This window comes from Centrocercus urophasianus, unplaced genomic scaffold (assembly GCF_019232065.1).
Source record: "Centrocercus urophasianus isolate 14NV4802_14NV808 unplaced genomic scaffold, USGS_Curo_1.0 seq_33, whole genome shotgun sequence".
Classification (NCBI taxonomy): domain Eukaryota; kingdom Metazoa; phylum Chordata; class Aves; order Galliformes; family Phasianidae; genus Centrocercus; species Centrocercus urophasianus.
Window position 1 is genome coordinate 4,983,446 of NW_024884900.1, and position 20,152 is coordinate 5,003,597.

The window sequence follows — 20,152 nt, forward strand, 5'->3', positions numbered from 1 at the left end:
AATGGGGGCAATAAGCACGGCGTGGCAGTGGCATGCTGCGCTGTGTTTGTGTATGTTGTAAGAATGAGAGGCAGTTAGAATGGGAAAATAAAGTGGTTTAAGTGCCTCTTCCTGTTTAGGTTATCAGAGAGCTTATTAACTCATTAGGTATAATCTCATGCAGACTGGTCACTTGGGATCATTTCCATTATTGTCTGTAGGTTAGGTACTAAAAATATTAAAAACCCAGACAAGTTCCGTGCTGCATTAATTAATTAATTAATGCATTGATGCTGTGGGTGCAGCAGCTTCGCAGCACGGCAGCGAGCTGTGGGACTGTGCTTTAATTGTACTCCTATGGAATGACTTTTGTCTTTCTTACAACTCTTATTAAATGGTTCACACTTTTCTGAAGCTCTGCTAAGGTTAAGAGCTGGCAGCAAGTTTCCAAAACAAGCTGCGTTTTGTCTAAAGCATCCTCTCCTTCGAACCCAGTAGGATCAGCGCCTCGGGCGGGAAGGATGGGGGCGTGACCACAGCAAGCCCCGCCCCTCGCTGCAGCGGAAGTGGCACACGGTGCACGGCGGAAGTGACGCAGCGCGCGGCGGGTGTCTGTTGACCTTCAGCGGCGCGGCTCGGCGCGGTTACATTTTGTCCCGGTTCCTTTCCCGCTTGCCGCCATGCCGAGAGGGGGACGCAGCCGCTCGTCCCGCGTTGCGCCGCCCGCCAGGTGAGCGCTGTTGGGCCTTCTACTTTCCGGCCCTTTTCTCGGGTCCCCGCCCCAGGGCCGTGTAGGCCGCAGAGGCCTCGCAGCCGTGTCGGGGTGGGTGACGCAGAGGGGTCGTGCGCTGCTCGGGGCTCTGGAGCGGGGTGGGCGCTTTGCTGGGTGGAGGGGATCGGTTCCCTGTAGCATTAAGGCCGTGTTTAAGCAGCCCCTTCCGGGTCGGGCCTCGTTGCCCATAACGTGCTACTGGGATGGGGATGTGCTGGCCTTTAAAAAAAAAAAAAAAAAAGCTGCAAAGCTCCTGCGGTGTGTAAAACAAAACTGCCTGGAACGCCGTGTCCTTGCCATCTGAACGTGGGGTCACGCGAGGAGGAATTGCCAGTGTTTGCTCTCTGAGGCCTCAGCCCTTCAGAGCAGGAATGTGAGCTCTCTGTCCTCGCAGCCGGGCGCCGCAGATGAGAGCAGCACCGCCAGCCCCTGCACCAGCACCCGCCTCTGCCGTGGCTGCTCCTGCCCCAAAACAGCCCGGGCTGATGGCGCAGATGGCCACGACGGCAGCAGGAGTCGCTGTGGGCTCTGCTGTGGGGCACACCATCGGTCACGCACTTACCGGAGGCTTTGGTGGAGGAAGCAGCGCTGAGGCTGCCAGGCCTGACATTACTTACCAGGTAAGGGAAGGCACGGCTGGGTGCTGACTCCTGAGGTGGGGTTAACTGGAGAGGATAGATGTGTATAGGCTGAAGTAATTGCTACAGCCTTAAAAACTGCACAAGTTCTGGCTAGGAATTCTAAAGCAACTTTCTTGACTCGGTCTCCAAATTGAAGTAGTTCAAAGGGTCGCACATGTTGCAGTGCACACAGCTGTGTTCCAGTACCCTTGATTTCACAGGGGACTTCCATGTTCCAGGTCTGATAATGATAAGATCTATTGCAAGATTTTTGTCCTGCAGTCACCTCTTGTGCTGCTGAGACATCAGTATGGTGCTATTGCCTTGCTCGGGTATTATCCAGAGTTACTTAAGTGTGTGTAACCTGCACAACTGCTCAGAATGCCTCATGTCATCACTGGAGACTTTGTACTTTCCATTTAAGAGGTAATGTGCTATGACAAAAATGCAGGGAAGAAGTGCACAGAAAGCAGCGTAGGGGTGGCATGGCTTCATGGGTGGAGCAGGTGTGGGGGTGCTTACAGTGGTGTCTGCTGTTTCAGGAACCCCAGGCCGCTCAGCCTGCTTACCAGCAGCAGCAGCAGCAGTTTGCTCCTTGCCAGTATGAAATGAAGCAGTTCCTGGAGTGTGCCCAGAACCAGACTGACCTCAAGCTGTGCGAGGGCTTCAGTGAAGTGCTGAAGCAGTGCAGGTTTGCTAATGGTAAGCAGACAGCAGTACCAGCCAAGTGTGCTGATGTGGGAGGACAAGGAACTGCCAAACACGGGGGTCTGGACTGCTGAATCTTCAGCACCTGTCAGCAAATGCTGGGGGGGTGAGGGGGAACATCTTAGTCTGTGTCTGCCTTATAGCAGGGATGATGGAATGGTTTGAGATGGAAGGGACCCCCAGAGGCCATCTGGTCCCACTGCTGCAGTGCACAGGGACACCCACAGCTCCATCAGTGCTCACGGCCCTCCAGCCTGAGCTGGGGGTGTGCAGGGATGGCACCATCCCCCTCTGGGTCTAAAACTTCACGTGATTAACTGTTGTAACTTCTTATCTTACAGGTTTAGCTTAAGCCTCCAGACCAAGGCTGCTGAAGACCACTTTACAAGAACTGACCTATGAATGAAAAAGCTCTGCTAATAGTCTAAAGCTGTCTGATATCTTGTTAGTTTCGTGTAGTCACACTGTTGTCTTTGTGGCTTCATTTCTGCCATAGCCTCTACAGCTGTGATACAACTGCAAACTAATTGAACACACAGTGGAAAAAATGATCAATAAAATGGAATGAGTTGATTAGGGCTAACTATTTTGTTTCTTTAATTGTTGTGCTGAATGTGAGTGATGTGGCGTACAAATAAACTCTGGAGGTACCTTGCTCTGGTGGGTTTTGGACTGCTGGGTGAGTTGAGGATTGAAGGTGAGCAGGCATGAAGTGATTTTAGCAGGCTGAGCGCGCTTGTCAGTTCTGCTGGCATGAAAAATGCCTGCAGGGCTGGAGGTGCAGCACAGCAGGAACAGCCTTGGCTCGGGGCTTGGACTGACATTTCCTGGAGTATCTGAACCCCAGGGGCAACTTCTGCTTATTACAGTGTGCTGAGGAGGGAGGTTAGGGCTGATTTTGCAATGCTCTGCGTGCAGCAGCTCAGCCTGCAACCAATCACAGTTCTGACTACAGCTTCTGTATTCAGTTTCAAGAGGCTGAGAAATGCCATCCCTCTACTTGAAAACCCGGTGGAGCATCGCACGAGCAACTCTGCCATGACGAGCAGCCGCACGCTTCCAAGACAAAAGGGCTGAAACGCTCTCATGTGGGACTCGTAGCCCGCAGTAACACGAGTCCTTTAAAAAATATCCCCAAAATACCTTCTTGCTGAGCTGCTGTCACGCGTCCCACCTGTTCCTTAGAGCCTCACTTCTCTGAGCCGCGTTTCCTGGAAGCGAACGGATAAAATTAGCGGTCCGGGCCGCCCGGCGTGGAGGGACGGGGGCAGAAACACCAATTCCGGGTGGTTCGGGCGAAGCAGCGCGAAGAGCGCAGAGCGCAGAGCGCAGAGCACAGCCCGACCGCCGCGCTCGTCAGCAAAGCGCGAAAAGGATTCGCCGCCCCTGCGAGCACCGCCGGCCTCGCCCCGCCCCGGGCAGCCGCTCCCCGCTCCCGCAGCCCCGCCGTTATTTTCGGCGCCGCTCCTCCCCCTCCTCCGCTCCTCCTCCCGTCCCGCTCCGCTTCCGGCCCCGGGCGGGCGGATGGCGCACGGCTGAGGCGGCGGCGCTGCGGGAGCCGAGGGGAGGTGAGGCGAGGCCGGGCCGGGAGGAGGCGATGCCGGGCCGTGGGGGGCCGGCAGGGCTGTGCGGAGCGGCGCGCGCTGACACCCGGCCCGCGTTCCCCATAGAAGCGTTTTCTCTGCGCGGCTCGTGTACGATTTGAGCCCCAGATCGGGTCAGCGCTTCTCCCACGTCTCCCAGCAGCTGCGTTTGATGGTATAAATGTACGAACGGCGGGCGTTAATCGATATGCTTGCTAACCCGACGCAAAGCAGGCTGTGTGGGATCGCCCCCGGCCCGCACCCATCCCTGCGATCCAATTCGGGCTGCCACCAACGACGACGGCTGTGGCAGCGAGCAGCAGCTTAAAAGGGAAGAAAACAAAGCGCTGCTTGGGGGGAGGTTCGGAGCCCGGCTGGGCGCTGCTGGCACCCAGAAGTGCTGCCCTGCCCGACCCCGCACCTCGGCCCCAGCTGACCCTGCAGTGCTGGCAGCAGCTCCAGCTCTCCTCTCCCTTCCCTTTTCGTGCCATTTTCTCCTACTGTTTCTCAGCCAAAAGCCATTTGGGACAAATTCACACAATGAAGAGGGAAGAAAGAAGTGTTAGAACTGGAAATAACGGGGGTGGGAGGAAGAGAGGTGGATCTCGAAGCTCAGCAGGGTCCCCGGATGGTGGTATAGGCTGATGTTTTGGGACCATCAGAGCTATTCTTCCCCCAGATCTGTTCCACCTGCCAGGACCCAACCATGACAAAGGAGGAGGACCTCCCAGACTGGAACACGTCCAAGGACTTCTATGAAAAATATGAGCCGAAGGAGGTTCTGGGCAGGTAAAGCTTGGTTCTGACAAACTGTTTTGCTCGATCACAGCAGGAATCTGATATGATCAGAGCCCACAGCACCACAGGGTTAAAAATAGCATGTAGAAGCTCTTTCCTTCTGCTCAAAGTTTGTCCCCCTAAGCCAGGAAAACACCACAGCCCCACTGTGTGTCTGTGGGGCTGTGCTGGGTGGGGGGGGAACCCGTAGACTCACAGAATGGTTTGGGGTGGAAGGGATCTTAAAGATCATCCCGTTCCAACCCTCTGCCCAGCCACAATTCCCCAGCTCAGGACCCCTCCCAGGAGCTCACACCACGTCCCTGTTAGTTTATAGAATAACCCGTGTTGGAAGGGACCCATGAGGATCATCGGGTGCATCTCCCAGTTGTGGGAAAGCAATTCCATCCTGATCCTCCACAGCACGTCATGCAAATGGGGATGGGAAAATACCTCATCGTTCCTGTGCTGTTCCTGGCAGGGGGGTGAGCAGCGTCGTCCGCCGGTGCATCCACAAAGCCACCAGGCAGGAGTACGCCGTGAAGATCATCGACATCACAGCAGGGAACATCTCCCCCCAGGAGGTGCAGGAGCTGCGTGAGGCCACAGCCAAGGAGATCGACATCCTGCGGAAGGTCTCGGGACACCCCAACGTCAGTGAGTCGGGGCAGGAGGGGTTCTGCCACGTTTACTCTTTGAGCCCAGGAAGGGCTTTGGGGTGATATCCCTGGATAGCAGAGCTCTGTGAGACCCACGGTCCTGGCACGATGCAGGGCACCTGCTCAGAGCATCCCCTGCTCTGCCTCTGCCCAGGCTGCCTGGCCATCTCCCTCCTGAGTTCCTGATCAAAACGCTAACGAAGATCAGCTCGTTAATTCAGCTAGCAATTAGATCAGCAATTTTCAGTCCGTTAGTAGAAAGGAGCTCTCTGTGCATGGGGTGTGTGGTAAGGAGCACACTGCACAGAGCTCACAGCTCCATTTCATTGCAGTCCAGCTGAAGGACAGCTATGAGTCCAGCACCTTCTTCTTCCTGGTGTTCGATCTGTAAGTACCAGCTCCCCAAGCCCTATTTGTCCCCATTTCTCCACATTTCCACCCTACAGACAGCCAAAACTCTCCCCAGCTTTTTTGCTATGACCCCAATGGGCAAAACAGGGACATGACTGGGTCTTGCTTCAGGTAGGAAGAAGTCTGCTCACTCAGCCTCAGCTCTGCTCCCCTAAATCAGTAGCAGCTCAGGTTTCCCCATAACCTTTGGTGGGAGCTTGGAGTTATTTATATGCCCAGCAGGACCAGGGCTGGCACAACGCCACAACTCGTGGCACCACGATGGACCCACTGGGCCCTGCCTGCTCTGTGTACAGCCTTTCTTCCTCCTGCCTGACGTTTTGCAAGATATCAAGGCATTTTTAACCCTTTCTTATTAATGGGTCAGCTTGTCATTTTGTGCAGTTAGCACCATAGGGCTGATAAGGGACAGTAACCCCTAGGTAGTCCATGTCTTGAGGCTGATTTTCCCTCCTGCATGCAGGATGAAAAGAGGGGAGCTCTTTGATTACCTCACTGAGAAGGTCACCTTAAGCGAGAAGGAAACCAGGTAAGGCTGAAATTGTGCTGCAAAACCAGAGCATGAGTTCCAAGTACAGCTGTGCAGCCAGCACAGCTCGCAGGAACAAAATGCCACCCGGGCTGTGCCCCTGTGCTTGGGTGCTGGGGCTTTTGCACGGGGGCTGAGCTGTGTGGCCCCTATCCCTGTCCTTGTCCCCATCCCTGGGAGCGCAGTGCCAGCGTGCACTGGGAGTAATGCTGTCTCCCCTCCCCAGGAAGATCATGCACGCGCTGCTGGAAGTGATTCAGTACCTGCACTCCATCGACATCGTGCACCGCGACCTGAAGCCGGAGAACATCCTCCTGGATGATGACATGAACATTAAGCTGACAGACTTTGGCTTCTCCTGCCAGCTGCGTGAGAACGAGAAGCTCAAAGGTGGGTGCGCAGCGCTAACACGATGCCCATGGTGAGCTGGTGCTGGTGCAGCCCTCTCCAGCCTCGCTCCTTCCCATGAAAACACTGCAGTGTTTTATCCACTTTGTCCTCCAGTTGACCCTCATTACTCTATTCATCAAGTTTTTCCTCCTCCTGCCCTGCAAAGAGCAACGTAATCAACAACAGGCATCTCCTTCCAGCAGCATCCTCCCTGCTCTCCTCACTCACGTTATAATTCATTATAACTCACCAACTTAAGTCAGCAGCCACATGCACACAAGGTGCAGTCACTGCCTGCCATGACCATCACTGCAACGATCTGAACACATCTTGTTGTCCCTCCAGGACAAGCTGCTTCAGTGTGGCACAGTCTTCCCTGGGTCCCTAAGGGGATGCTCTGCCCCTGTTTTGCAGAAATCTGTGGCACACCTGGCTACCTGGCCCCCGAAATCCTGCAGTGCTCTATGGATGATGAACACGAGGGCTATGGGAAAGAAGTGGACATGTGAGTGAGGTGCCCTCAGTCCTTGGGGTGCTTGTAGAATGAGATGATTTGAGTCATGGCAGGAATTGCTCCTCATTGGGACCAGCTTTAGGGTTTGCAAGGAATTGAATAATGCATTTAAAAAGAAAAAAATGTTCCATGGGGCTGCAGGGGGCTGTCCTGGTAAACAGCAGACCCTGGATGCACCCACGTCCCCATGGAGCTGCTGGAGCCTGAGCCCCAATGTTCCAGGCTGGCCCTTGCACCCCATTGCCTCCAGTGTGGGGTATGGATCCTTTGGGTGCTGCTGGAGCTGGTGTGTCCTCCTGGGTCCCTGCAGGTGGAGCACCGGGGTGATCATGTACACACTGCTGGCTGGCTCACCTCCCTTCTGGCACCGCAAGCAGATGCTGATGCTGCGGATGATCATGAACGGGGACTACCAGTTTGGCTCCCCAGAGTGGGATGATCGCTCTGACACCGTCAAGGACCTGGTGGGTGCTGAGGAAAGGGGAAATACAGTGGGGAGCAGGTGGCTGGGATGCCATGGGATCAATCCGCTGCTGTCCTGCAGATCTCCAGATTCCTGGTGGTGGACCCACAGCGGCGGTACACGGCGAGGGAGGCATTGGCACACCCCTTCTTCCAGCAGTACGACGTGGAGGAGGTCCGACACTTCAGCCCCTTCCGGAAATTCAAGGTGAGGTTGGTGCTGGGAACAGGGACACCTTGGCACCCTGAACCCAGGAGGGATGGGTGTTCTGGATGGGGAGGAAGAAATGATGTTCAGCAGGGGTTGATGGAGCTAGGCTTTGGCAGGATGCAGCACCGGGGTGGAGACACCTCTTCCAGCACTACTGTGTGATATTTCTATGCAGTTCATGGTAGATGGGACACTTAGGAGCATAGTTTACTGATCTACAAGTAAATACCATTACTTTTATGCACATACAGCCTGAAAGGAGAGCATAGTGCATGAGAGGGGCAGTCTCTTCTCCCAACCAACAAGCAATAGAACAAGAGAAAACAGCCTCAGGTTGCACCAGGGAAAGTTTAGGTTGGACAGGAAAACAGACCGCCCAGGGAAGCGGCCGAGCCCTCATCCCTGGAGGCGGTGAAGCGACACGCAGCCTGGGGACAGGGCTGAGTGGTGAGACAGGGTCCCAACTTCCCCCTTTCCCCACAGGTGATCTGTCTGACCGTGCTGGCGTCCGTCCGCATTTACTACCAGTACCGCATGGTGAAGGCGGTGACGCGGGAGCTGGTGGTGCGGGACCCGTACGCGCTGAAGCCCATCCGCAAGCTGATTGACGCCTGCGCCTTCCGCACCTACCGGCACTGGGTGAAGAAGGGCGAGGCGCAGAACAGGGCTGCGCTCTTCGAGAACACCTGCAAGGCTGTTCTGCTCGCCCTGGCGGCCGAGGAAGAGCTGTTTTGATGGCAGCATCGCTGCTGCTTGAGTTGGGTTTTGCTCAGAGTTAAGGCAAGTAAAGTATTTCCAAACCAACCGGTGATTTTTGGTGCTTTTTTCTTAAAACCTGCTGGGCTCGAGCTAGGTGCAGATAGATGGCTGTTGTGCATGCTGGGTAGAACCCAGTTTGGGTTTTCTCCTGACTTGCTCTAAGGGACTGCTTTGGAGTAGTTGCCACCAGTAGAGCAGCAGATCACAGATTGGCTTGGGTGGGAAGGGACCTCAAGGATCATGAATCTCCAACCTGCTGCCACAGGCAGGGCCACCAACCTCCCCATTTAATACTAAACCAGGCTGGCCAGGGCCTCATCCAACCTGGCCTTGAACACCTCCAGGGACGGGGCATCCACAGCCTCTCTGCTGGACTTAAGAGACAAGCAGTGCCTGGCAGGCTGTCCTCAACCCACTGTGCCCAAGGCTCCTGTGCCTGATTGCTGTAGACACACCAGAAGGAGACATGTAATGCCTGCAGCACCCGTGGGCCATTAGAGACAAAATGCCTGTTGCCTGTAATCACTGCTCAGCACCCAGACATGCAGAAATGAGTTTTAGGCTAGAAGTATATATATATATATTTTTAAACTTCACTGGTTTAATGAAAATGGTTTCTGGGGATTACTGTCCATCTCCACAGGAGAAACTACCCTCAGGTCGTGCCAGGTGCCCTCCTCAGAGCTCAGGTTTGGTTCTGCTGCTCTTAGTGGTGTGACTCGGGACGTCGGCAGCACAGCGGAAGCTGAGGTTGTCGGAGGCTGAGTCTGGTGTGTTCCCCATCCTGGGAAAGATACCCAGTTAGGAGTCCTGCATGGTTAGTGCTCAGACTGGTGAATGCAAGCCTGTGTAACATGCTCCCACTTACCTAAGTTTTAGAAAGGCATTCAATTATAAGCACTTGATGGAAAACAAACTATTTGAGAAGGAATTAGGAATGAATTTACAGCATCAGAATTTTTAGCAATATCTGTAGTGTTTTCCTAAATGCTTCTCAACAAATCTAGATAGGAACAGACAAAGTAACCCGTTCTTACACAGCTGAAGAAGAAAGCACAAGCAGTAGTGGCACTGACCTGGTAGTGATGCAAGCCCGGTGGTTTGCAGACCCATCCACAGTGTCGATCCATGAGGCCCCTCTCAGCACACGCATTGCCTCAGCGTGTGACTGGGGACGGCCTGGTGGTTTGTACTGGGAGGCCGTCCACTCCCAGGTGTTCCCCAGCAGGTCATAGATTCCTGAGACAGAAGGTTCCCACAGAATCATTACTGTTGATCTCCAAGATCATGAAGTCCAACTCCACCCCATCATGCCCACTGGCCACATCCCGCTGTGCCACACCTACACATATTAGGATTATGGGGTTGCAAAAACACTTCTGTGCATGGGGAGATGGGGCTTTAACATCCCTGAAAGATCCCAGCAGAACAAGAAGCTCCTCGCTGTACTGCTAACCAGCCCCTAGCAGCAGCTGGACAGCTGCTGAATAACTGTCTTATCTTAAATGCCCCCACCATTTTCCACCCCCAGGAGGGAATGGCACTTGCTGCCCTCCAACACGCCTGGGATTTTCAAATAAATCCCATGGAAATGCAGAATAACTGCCTGCTAATGGGCGTGGGGTGGCACAGTGAAGTGCTCCAGCTGTACATCAGCTGCAGTAACAACACTTTCACTGGGCTCACTCACGCTGTCAAGATGCTGATGAGATCCCATTTCACATTTGAAACTCTGCTACAACTACAGGGTTTATAATTAGTGTTGAATGGTGAGTAGATTGTACCCAAAGAGCTGGGCAGTGATGCCTTTCCATACCATAATTGTTCTGAGGTGAGAATGCTGCCACCGGGGACACACCGTGATAGCCATCCTCAGCCCTGTCCCCCCTTGGGAAGTCACCCTGGGTGAGGAAAGATGACATTAAGCAAAGACCAACTGCAGAGAAGAGAAGTCCTGCTTCTTACAAAACAAAAGTACATAAAGCCCAACTGCACTTAAACAACGCAAATAACTCTTCACTGCAGATTAACTTGGCACATTGCATTTGTGTCCAAGAGAGGTGATCAACCATCTCAAGTTATCCTAGGGGAAAAATAATCATCTCTGCAAAAAAACGTGTCGTTTTTTGGGAGAAGTGAAATCCCAGTCTCCCAGGGGCACTGGGTTCCATCTGCTCCCTTGGGAACACTGTGGACAACCCCCAGGAGCTCTGCAGTACCTCACAACCAAGTGCTATGCACCCAAGTCCCCAGCTGACCACTGCCCAATGCGACCAGGTGTGAGCTCACCTGCCACAGGTTGGTCCGGTTTGGCTGGAATTTGTTTCCCCAGGGATACAGCCTTTCTGTTCAAGAAGAATAGAGCAGTTATCCAAGGATCCTCTCATTTGTTGTGGCCACTGTTTTCTGCTCAGCTTATATATCAGCTCCTATACACCCACCAGATGGCATTTAGTGCTTTGCTGAGGGAAGCACATTAAGCTACCGCTTATCCCATTTATTTCCAGGTTGAAATGGTTCCTTCCAACTCAGGATATGCTATGATAGAAAGCCACTGGATGTGAGCAGGGAGGGGGGTGCCTACTTACGCTCCAGGCCTCCCCGGGCAGCAAACTCCCACTCGTCCTCAGCTGGGAGCCTTTTTCCCTTCCAACTGCAGAACGCCTGCGCGTCGTTCCAGCTCACGTGCAGCACTGGGTGCTCCAATCTGTCTGCGATGCCAGAGCCAGGACCTGCAGGCTGTAAATTGCAGTGATCTTCATCAGTTTCATTAATCACCAAGAAAAAGGATTGAACAGAGCAAGGTGGGGAGCCTGCACAGAGGAAACAGATGCTATTTTCCTCTTGGTTTTAAGAAAGAACTCACCACTGTGCCTGCTTCACACCCACCTGTCGCCAAAAAGCTTTCTCAACTGGCAGCCACCAAGGAGCAGACTGGGGAAAAAAGCAACATCGGATGAAAGCTGTACTGCCCCCCTCCCCAGAGACCCTTCAGTCATCCTACAGCAGTGCATGGAAAGAGGAGGATGTGGTAGGCTGGGAACTGTTTGATCCGGGTTATTGTGAATCACAGAATGATTAAGGTTGGAAAAGACCTCTTAGATCCCCAAGCCCACCCCACCATGCCCATTAAACACATCCCTCAGTGCCACCTCTGCACAGTTCTGGAACATCTCCAGGGATGGGGACTCCACACTCCCTGGGCAATCACCACCTCCCCCATCGCTGAGCAGCCCCCACGATGCCACCCACGCCTACTGAAACCTCTTGATCTCCCTCCAGGCTTCAGATTTACCTCCAGTTTTTGGGTGACTTTTTTTTTCAGCTCTTCTGATACGAAATCCTCAAAGACAAAGCTCCAGCCAAACGCTTCCGCTTCAGTTTTGTATTTCTTTTCTCTAACAAACTCCCTGGCACAAACACAACACGCTCAGACACCTGTGGCAGAGTTTTCCAAGAGCTGCGCCAGCAGCCCTGCGATAGCAGCTCACCTGAAGTCCCTGTTGGTAACAGGGAACTTGTCAATAGCAAAGGGCTTCACTGTCACCTCCCGGATGGGCCCCTCCTCATCTCTGCTCTGCGTGGAGCTGGAGCCCATCTGGAACTTCCCCCCGGGCAGCTGCACCATGTGCTCATCGTTTCCAAACGCTGAAAGTGAAGCAGTCGGTACAAACATTAAAGGGTAAACCTACAAGCACAATGCAGCATTCCTAATTTGCCAAAACAAACAAAAAACAAAAAACAAAAAAAAGCCACTTCATATGCTGGATACACACTGCAATGTAACAAGCGACTGCAATTTGCATTTATACAGTTCTGCTTCTGCAGGGGGATGCAGGAAGCCAGGCAGCGGTGCGAGCTGAAGCAGCAGCGCTCTCAGCTCACCCAGCAGAGCACAGCTGCAGCCCAGCACGCAGCAGCAAAGCAGCGCCGCTCTGTGCATCGCCCTGGGAACAAAGCCGAGCAGCACCGGCAGCGCCAAGAGCAAAACGCATCAGCAGCGGAACCGCAGGGCTCTGACCCAGAAGAGCTTCAGGCTGGGGAAATGTTTCCGGGGGAAGGGATGCAACTTCCCTCACACCACGCCTACTGCATGTGCTTTCCAATTACGGCACGCGTGCTTTTTCGTTTTAAGGAAAAGGGATGCTTTACATTGCACGTAAATGTTGATATTTCACCTGCACGTATGAAAAGCCTCCTGTTACCCGGGCTACTGACAAACCCACACCACCAGGTGCGCTTTAGGTGCACGTCTGAAGTTTTAAAAAGGTCGCTCGTTCCAGTCACGCAGCCCTGACAGAAAGCTGGTACAGAGTACCGAAAGGAGGCAAACGAACCGCCTTCAGCCCCACCGTAGGGCTGCAAGGGATCTAAACACCTTCCCTGGGGTCGTTCCCTTTCTCAGCCCCACTTCAGGGCAGCAGCTCTGACTGCTCCCACCCTGCAGCCAGAACAACCACAGGGCCGGGGCATCCAGCCCTACTAATGTTGCTCCACAGCAGCAAGTTGCTGCAGGGATTTCAGCACTTGAGTCCATCCTGTATTCATCCCCTCACAACCCAACATCTCCTTTCCTCATACTGGCTCAGTATAAGCAGGATAAACATTCTGAGCCCCAAGTCTGACAACGCCAAGATGAGGATTAGACAAAAATCACGTAAGACAGCAGCAGCCTGCTCGTGCTGCACAACTCCCTGCTTGCTAAGCTTTGACTGAACACAGCACTCTGCCTGCATCTCCTGAAGTGTCCACAGCCTCTGCTTACCAACAGCAGAAAACATTAAGCTGCCACCTATGGCCAGGAAGACAACATGCAACACGTTTCAAACCTTCCTGAGGCGCACAAACTAAAAAGCTTTATTTGCGAGCGAGAAAAAAACAAATTATTGCCATAGTCCACCTGTATGAGATGCTCTGCACCGATTCCACACAGACCCCTGCACTCAAGAAGCAGCATCACGACTCTACCCTGTACCCCAAGGACTGGAATCAGTCACAAAGTCCAACTGCAGAGCCAGCAACCAGAAAACACAAATCCAAGCCCACGGCCCAGCGCTGCCCTCAAAGTGCTGAACAAAGTTCAAAACTTCGGTCCACAGAACGGTAAGTTTTCAATAACGGACACAGAAAGCACAGAACATAACAGTTTATTGGGTAAAAAGGACAGCAACTTCAGTTGTACACTTCAGAGAAATTAAAAATAAATAACTGATGTTTTAGAACCGAATATTTCCATAGTTGCTAATATCTTCAGTGGCCGCGTTTACCAAAGAGGTGCTGCTAGTTACAGCAGTGACTTCCACTGCTGGGGAAATCCACTGTGGCTCAAAAAAGCACTTTCAGGTGGACTTCTTGAAGGCATTCCAGAGGGCACTACTGGAGCTGACCACCACCACCACCAGATCCAATTCAGCCTTTCAGAGACGACATTCCAGCTCGCATAATTTCATCCACCAAGAGAATGTTGCTAGCAATCACTGTGCTGGGAACAGTAAATAAACAGAACGTTTGTTTTGGCACAAACAACTCAGCTTTACTCCTACACTGCAAGACAGCTTCCTCTAATAGAGATTCCTTCATTCCACCCATGTTACCAATCTCGTCAACCCGTTCCTATTTGAAGTGAAACCACCACAGCACTTACCATGAATGAAGTAGCTGCTTTTTGACATTGTAGTTGTCCCAGATTCCAGCTGCTGCAGCTACCATTGGCTCACCTAGGAAAGAGGCACAACAATCTTCAAACAACCAGTCTCCATAATTCAAGGGAGGAATCCTGCTGCTTAACAATTCAAATTACTTGCTGTGTACAAAGTGCACACACTGCATTTAAGCATTACAAGCAAAGCACACCTGCCAAGGCATTCTGTATTGCCTCCTTCCATGAAGAGCTGAGCCTTCTGCAGTAAGAGCAATCTTACGCTTCACAGAGCTGGTCCGTGATAGTTTTGGCCTCCTAGAAACACTCCTATCCCTCAGCAGCATTGTTTTGCTGCTCTGTATTTACTGCCAAGCTGATTTTTATGAGATTCCATGGTTTTAGAAAACTCTTACCAGTGTTCAAGTCAACTCCAATGAGCTGCCCAGATTCTACGTGTTCTGCCTGAACCTTCACCAGTGTTTCCTGGGGATCGTACCCAGAGTTCTGAGCGAGAACCTTGGAGACAAAAACATTAATTGACATTAATGTAAAGAGGCCTCCTGCAGAAAATGCTAAGGATCCCAGAGTGCTTTGGAGTCCCTTTATTCTGGAGGTCTTCATACCTTAGGAATGATGAGGAGAGCATCAGCAAAAGCTTGAACTCCAAGCTGGGCTCTTCCTTTTACACTGGGTTTATGCTTAATAAGAGCATTAGCTACTGCCACTTCCAGTGCACCTGCCCCTGGAATCACACATCCTACAAGGCAAAGCAGTAACATGGAGGCGTCACAATAAGAACTTACTCCAATCTGAAGAGCTAACTTATACACAAAGTCATCAGTTTTGAGGAGAGCTGTAGCTGACACTTACCATCCTCAATTGCATTTTTAACAGCACGCAGACCATCTCTTACTGCATCCTTTATTTGTGTAAGTGTGTGCTTATTGGGTCCCCTGATCAACAGGGTGACAGAGCGAGGGTTGTCACACTTCTCAATGAAGGTGTACTTCTCTTCTCCCTATGAACAGGGTTAGTTATTCACCTTACATATGTTAAGCAAACGTGAATAAAAAAATACTGGGCACTTTCAGATTCAGTTCTGAGTAACATCCCAAGAAGTGATGAGAAGCAAAGTCTAGTAGAAAGAACCTAGCAGAATCTTCCTCTCATGTTCTTAACTTCGTGATATTAAAATATGGATCTATCAGTAGGAATAAGCAATGTGACAAGAGCAAATATAAGACACACAGTGGGGTTTAAAATCCCATCTTCATACTGCTTATTTCTGCATTTACTGCATTTCTTCATACTGCTTATTCTAGGAGCTGTACTGCAAGGAAACACCACACACAGTCACACCAATACAGAAGAAAACTTGGGGCCAAGCGATACCAGAAGCATTTAACTTGGCTTCAACTAAAAGCCTCGCTGTACTCACCAGTGTGTACTCATAGACAAGACCTGCATGTCCCAGACAGTCAGGAGTGAGATCCTCCACAGAGTTCATAGCAGTACCACCACACGCAAGGGTCAGTCTGAAAGAGTTTGTTTACTGCTTAGCAATTCTCTCATATTAAGTAAAACATGAAGTCACCAACACGAACCGCAGTATTTCAGCACACAAAATACTGCAGGTCTGGGCTTGCAACAGTTTTGTTTCTTTTAGTAAGAAAGCTCTTCACTAAAACAAACAAACAAACCCACAGAATTAAGCCTCTCCAGAAGAGGCATTTACTCCTGGAGCACAGACAGCTTCAATTCCTACATCCCTCCTTGTACTGAACTTCCCAGTTCGTATCAAATACACTGAGTTACTCTAGTAACATTCACACTGAAGATGACTTCTGGCTGACAGCCTTTAAAAGCTGATTCAAGCCAGATGTGACTCACTGCGCAGTCTGGGAGAGCAAGGCATTTACCCCTCCTCTCCCTAGAAGGATACCTTTCCATGTTCCTCCTTTTGGCTCTGCGCAGAGCAACAATTCCTTCTTTTGCAAGCGCGTCCAAGGAAAATGGGTCAATTCCCTGGAAACAAAGGAAGGGACCATCAAGATCAGAAAACAAAGAAACAAATCCCCCTCAGGTTGGCACTAATAAGTTTTTCCTCAGCACTCAAAGAAATCTCAGGAAGGAACTGCACGTAACTGTGAGTTCATCAACCTCAATTCAGTTATCTGCACGGAAAGCACTGCGCTAAACGGGTCAAGCGCCAAGCCTGCCAAGAAAGCCAACATTTCTGCTTGTTTTCCCCAACTTAGTTATACTCTTTATCTCACCTTCTGGTTAATGACAATAAATCCTTTATCTGAGTCACCACAAACTCTTCTTTTCAAGTCTATGATTTTGCTCACTCTGTCTTCAATGAACTTCCTTTCTGCTTTCACCAGTTTCTCTCTCTCTTCTGCACTTTTGTAGAAGAACCCAGCGCTCACCTCTCTGGAGAGGAAAAAAAAAGCAGTAAGAAAATTAGCTGTCCTCTGTGTCGCAGAGCTAAGCAGCTCAAGGAAGAAGGAATCCTTTCAGTAACATTCTAAAAATCAATACGCAGATTTTATTTCAGTTACTAATTTCCTCTGCTTCCATTTTCTGGAAAAGGGAAGCTCCACCTTTTCCACCCCCACTTCTACACTATCTGCCATGCTCCAGAAGAGCATCTCTGTGGCCCTACTGGTACTTGCTCAAGCACAACTTAAAGGAATTGAAGAACAGAAAATGTGTCTTACATGCTGGTGCTGGGTACTCACGTTTTCTCATACTCTAAAGATACGTTGCAAGTAAGAATATAGGCATCTTCCACCCTTTTCTTCATGTCAGGATGGCGAGCACCGTGATCCAAAACCAGCCCCCTGATCAGCCTGAAAGATCAATGAGCATCTTGTGTGTCAAGATGGTCAGAGACCAGCACTTAACGGAAGCACACACTGCTCGAGATAACCAGCAGTGCCATCATCTAGTATGAACTGTCTGTGAATTCGAGTTAGAAGCAAAGAATGATCTTGTTTCCCACTCCCAAGGGCATGCCCACTCACATACAGAAGCATGCCAGAGTGTAAACTGGGAATTTATTCTGGCACGGTGTCTGACTGCAATAGCTACTGAAGAAAGCTAGCGCAGAATTCGTCCATGCCACTGTGAAATATAAGGGCACGAAGAACACCCAGTGAGACAGCTGCAACCCAGTTTTCAGGTACTGATCACTACTGTCTCACAGAAGCTGAAAATACGTTAAGCATCCTCAAGACACAGACAGTACCACATGGTTATAAAGCAAACAACCGTGCCCATCTGCAGCAAAGCTGAAGTCTGAGCCAGTGTTACTCTTTGCTATTCAAACATCTTGTCAGGATGTCAAGTTCAGTGGCTGGGAAACTTATGCTGCCAAGATCACTCATGGCTAAAACTTGTATTTCTGCCTTTCTTTCACTCACTCCCCAATGATTTTTCCAACAGCACCTCTGAGACACCCATGTTCTTCCAACAGAAAAAATAACCACAGCACAAAAGCCCAAACACACACAAAAAACCAACCCACTCCAGTTTCAGGATACCATTAAACTGAAGCTTGAGGAGACTCACTACTTACGTGGTGTCAGTTTCCGATTTATGCTTCATCTCCATGATCTCCACCATGTGAAGGTCAATAGGTTCACCTGGTTTTCTGACGGCCAAAACAGAATCAACTACAGCCTGAAATAGAGGAGGGGGGGGATCCCCAGAAGGGCCATCAGACTCTAAGTGCAAGCTCTATCTACCCTTCTATCTGCTCCTCGCCAAAGGAATAACCCAGCAGCTTAAAACCTGGAGCACAACACACAAAAAGGGGATGAAGATGCATGGACACTTACTTCTGTTAAGATGTCAGCAAGTTCAGTATGAACTTTAGTACGAAGGGACGTTTTGGCAACATCTATAAGGGTCTCCCTGTCCATTTCCTTGGTTACTTTGACCTGCTCCAAGACTTCAAGTGCCTTTTCCTTTGCGATCTCAAATCCTTCTGCTACTATTCTAGGGTGCAAGCCCTAATGCGAGAAAAGAAGGGACATAATCAGACAACAGTAAGATAAAATAGTGCTTTCCCTGTAAGCAGAACAGGGAGCATACGCACTACAGTGATAACAAAATGTACTGTCCTTCTGAATACATATAAAAGGAATGCCAATCCTTCCAATGCAGAGGAAAAGCACAGGTTATTCTAGCACAGAATTTAAACCAAGGGAACTATGAAGCACACTTGGGTGTTCACTGTGCAATATGAATGCCTATTCTCCAACTTATACTACCAAAACATCTACTAGCATGGAGTATTTCCTCATTACCATGCAGATAAGAAATGTTTTCATTCAAACAAAACAGTCAGAGATAACAGCATGAATCAGGCACAACGTTGTTAAAAGCTACAGTATAAATAAGCAGAACAAGCCTTAGGTCCTCTTTAGCTTTTCTCCATTTTATAAGTTCTGTGACACGCTCATTTTAAGTGGAAAGACGTATTTGATTTCCATGTTTTTGAGCACCAAGCACACTACAAAAAACCAAAGCTGAACAGTCTCAGGTGAAGCTTTTTTATTTGCCCATCTACAAAAGAAACGCTGCACACATACCTCAGAAATATAGAGATCTGCCTGCTTCAGCAGCTCTCCAATGATTAAGACATTTGAGGTGGTACCATCTCCAGTGATGTCATCCTGTGCTGTTGCTACTTTTGCTATCAAGGAGGCTGTGGGGTGCTGTATTTGCTAAACAAAAATAAGAAACTGAATAGTAAGCTTTATGGCACTGGTACAGGTAGCAAGTAATCTAAAATTAGCTAACCAAGATTTTTAACGAATAAGATGATGGTTTCAATGATTCCTGGCAGTTCGGCTGGTTTCAACACATAATCCCACTTAACAGCAAAAGACATTTAGACTTTGACAGCAAATTTCTTGAGCTAATCTATATAATAAGACCTTCTTTTTCCCTTGGGGACCCCAACAGCGACAGTACGTCAGAGAATGGCAGGGAGCTGTGCTGGGGAGGGTGTTAGGAGGTTCCTCACCAGAGGGCGGTGGGCACAGAACAGGCTCCCCATAGAGCAGCCAATTCAGCCTAACCTCCCACCAGACACACGGTGCCACATCCCCCACAAAGGTAGTCGGCCCCCAACCCCCACAGCGCCTCACAGGGACATCCACAAGCAGGCTCCGCTCCCCCTGGCCCCCCTCCTCCCACCGCTCACCATTTCCTGCAGCAGCACGTTGCCATCTTTGGTCAGCTTGATGTCTCCGGCCCCCGACACCAGCCTGCGGGCAGCACGAAGAGGGTGAGCAAGCCTCCGAACGGCCCTCCCCGGCCCCCGGCCCCAAGCCCACCGCCCGTCCCGCACCCGCCCTCCGCTCCCCGCCGCGCAGCCCCGCTCTCCCCTCAGGTCCCAACGGCCGCCCGCGCGCTGAGGCGCGTGGCTGGAAGGCCCGGCCCGCCCTCTGAGGGAGCCGCGCGAGGTTCCTCACATCTTCATGGTGCCCTTAGGGCCCAGGTTGGTCCGCAGCACGTCCTGCAGCCCTCGGGCAGCGCTGATGTTCACCGCCAGGGCGGCCTGGGCGCGAGCCACCTCGGCTTTGGGGTTGAGGGCCTTCACCGCCATGGCTGCCGCTCCACGCTAGGCCGGGCCGGGCCGGGATGGGGCGGGAACGAAACGAGCCGCGCCTCCCCGCCCGCCCCTTCTAGAACACTCCGGAGAGCGTGCGCTCCTATTGGTCCGTAGGCCTCCAAAATGCAGCGCCATTGGCTGAGCGGCTTGTCGCTCTGCCCGGAAGCTGCCGCCCTCTCGCTGAGGGGCTGCCGGGAAGCGACGGTTGGGAGGCGGGCGGTCATGGGGGCAGTTGGGATGGGTACTTCGCTCTGTCCGCTGCAGCGAGGGGATGAATGTGTGAACGAGGCTTTTGAACGGGCTGAGATCCTTGGTCGTTCTTATCCCATGCACTCATTATCATGGAATCATTCAGGTTGGATCTCAAATCCCCAAGTCCAGCCCACCGTGCCCACTCAGTGCCACATCTCCATGGCTCTGAATGCCTGTGGTGACTCCACCGCCTGTCTCATCTGACAGATATCCTAGCCGTGTTCACAGAACCATGAGAATCAATAATTAAACACGC

At 51.3% G+C, this 20,152-nt stretch overlaps 4 protein-coding genes and 2 non-coding genes across 6 annotated transcripts; 2 read left to right on the forward strand and 4 right to left on the reverse strand.

The window, feature by feature from the left end:
* The first annotated feature begins 550 nt into the window (after positions 1-550).
* Positions 551-2,662, forward strand: CHCHD2 (coiled-coil-helix-coiled-coil-helix domain containing 2). The gene is made up of 4 exons (XM_042830109.1): positions 551-709; positions 1,146-1,371; positions 1,914-2,073; positions 2,421-2,662. The coding sequence occupies exons 1-4, from the start codon at positions 660-662 to the stop codon at positions 2,429-2,431; spliced, it is 447 nt and encodes a 148-aa protein (XP_042686043.1). The 5' UTR covers positions 551-659; the 3' UTR covers positions 2,432-2,662.
* Positions 2,663-3,576: 914 nt separating this feature from the next.
* Positions 3,577-8,419, forward strand: PHKG1 (phosphorylase kinase catalytic subunit gamma 1). The gene is made up of 10 exons (XM_042830299.1): positions 3,577-3,647; positions 4,342-4,451; positions 4,921-5,096; positions 5,431-5,485; positions 5,973-6,038; positions 6,265-6,428; positions 6,843-6,933; positions 7,253-7,406; positions 7,487-7,612; positions 8,099-8,419. The coding sequence occupies exons 2-10, from the start codon at positions 4,369-4,371 to the stop codon at positions 8,348-8,350; spliced, it is 1,167 nt and encodes a 388-aa protein (XP_042686233.1). The 5' UTR covers positions 3,577-3,647; positions 4,342-4,368; the 3' UTR covers positions 8,351-8,419.
* A 536-nt stretch (positions 8,420-8,955) lies between these two features.
* On the reverse strand, positions 8,956-12,399 carry SUMF2 (sulfatase modifying factor 2). The gene is made up of 9 exons (XM_042830301.1): positions 12,260-12,399; positions 11,866-12,022; positions 11,670-11,784; positions 11,264-11,308; positions 10,963-11,113; positions 10,664-10,719; positions 10,191-10,275; positions 9,451-9,613; positions 8,956-9,158 (listed from the first exon to the last, which is right to left on the reverse strand). Exons 1-9 carry the CDS (start codon positions 12,315-12,317, stop codon positions 9,053-9,055), a joined length of 936 nt encoding a protein of 311 aa, XP_042686235.1. The 5' UTR covers positions 12,318-12,399; the 3' UTR covers positions 8,956-9,052.
* A 1,106-nt stretch (positions 12,400-13,505) lies between these two features.
* Positions 13,506-19,662, reverse strand: LOC122166418 (T-complex protein 1 subunit zeta). The gene is made up of 14 exons (XM_042830182.1): positions 19,505-19,662; positions 19,234-19,297; positions 18,617-18,751; positions 17,861-18,034; positions 17,599-17,702; positions 16,760-16,870; positions 16,292-16,451; positions 15,958-16,040; positions 15,454-15,550; positions 14,886-15,033; positions 14,639-14,772; positions 14,429-14,531; positions 14,019-14,091; positions 13,506-13,856 (listed from the first exon to the last, which is right to left on the reverse strand). The coding sequence occupies exons 1-14, from the start codon at positions 19,636-19,638 to the stop codon at positions 13,784-13,786; spliced, it is 1,593 nt and encodes a 530-aa protein (XP_042686116.1). The 5' UTR covers positions 19,639-19,662; the 3' UTR covers positions 13,506-13,783.
* Positions 17,012-17,142, reverse strand: LOC122166610. The gene has a single exon (XR_006170846.1). It is a non-coding gene; the product is annotated as a small nucleolar RNA SNORA15 (small nucleolar RNA).
* Positions 18,134-18,265, reverse strand: LOC122166611. The gene has a single exon (XR_006170847.1). It is a non-coding gene; the product is annotated as a small nucleolar RNA SNORA22 (small nucleolar RNA).
* Positions 19,663-20,152: the final 490 nt, after the last annotated feature.

Bases quoted from the DNA above. Each gene is read 5' to 3' on its own strand.
- CHCHD2 (XM_042830109.1), top strand. From the start codon at position 660: ATGCCGAGAGGGGGACGCAGCCGCTCGTCCCGCGTTGCGCCGCCCGCC. The intron at 710-1,145 runs GTGAGCGCTGTT...CTGTCCTCGCAG, and splicing joins CGCGTTGCGCCGCCCGCCAG to CCGGGCGCCGCAGATGAGAG. The intron at 1,372-1,913 runs GTAAGGGAAGGC...CTGCTGTTTCAG, and splicing joins GGCCTGACATTACTTACCAG to GAACCCCAGGCCGCTCAGCC.
- PHKG1 (XM_042830299.1), top strand. From the start codon at position 4,369: ATGACAAAGGAGGAGGACCTCCCAGACTGGAACACGTCCAAGGACTTC. The intron at 4,452-4,920 runs GTAAAGCTTGGT...TGTTCCTGGCAG, and splicing joins CCGAAGGAGGTTCTGGGCAG to GGGGGTGAGCAGCGTCGTCC. The intron at 6,429-6,842 runs GTGGGTGCGCAG...CCTGTTTTGCAG, and splicing joins TGAGAACGAGAAGCTCAAAG to AAATCTGTGGCACACCTGGC.
- SUMF2 (XM_042830301.1), bottom strand. From the start codon at position 12,317: ATGCACAGAGCGGCGCTGCTTTGCTGCTGCGTGCTGGGCTGCAGCTGT. The intron at 11,309-11,669 runs GTAAATCTGAAG...TTTTTTCCCCAG, and splicing joins AAGTCACCCAAAAACTGGAG to TCTGCTCCTTGGTGGCTGCC. The intron at 9,614-10,190 runs GTATGGAAAGGC...CTTCTGTCTCAG, and splicing joins CTCACCTCAGAACAATTATG to GAATCTATGACCTGCTGGGG.
- LOC122166418 (XM_042830182.1), bottom strand. From the start codon at position 19,638: ATGGCGGTGAAGGCCCTCAACCCCAAAGCCGAGGTGGCTCGCGCCCAG. The intron at 19,298-19,504 runs GTGAGGAACCTC...TGCTGCCCGCAG, and splicing joins CCTAAGGGCACCATGAAGAT to GCTGGTGTCGGGGGCCGGAG. The intron at 18,752-19,233 runs GTGAGCGGTGGG...ATTTTTGTTTAG, and splicing joins ACGTGCTGCTGCAGGAAATG to CAAATACAGCACCCCACAGC.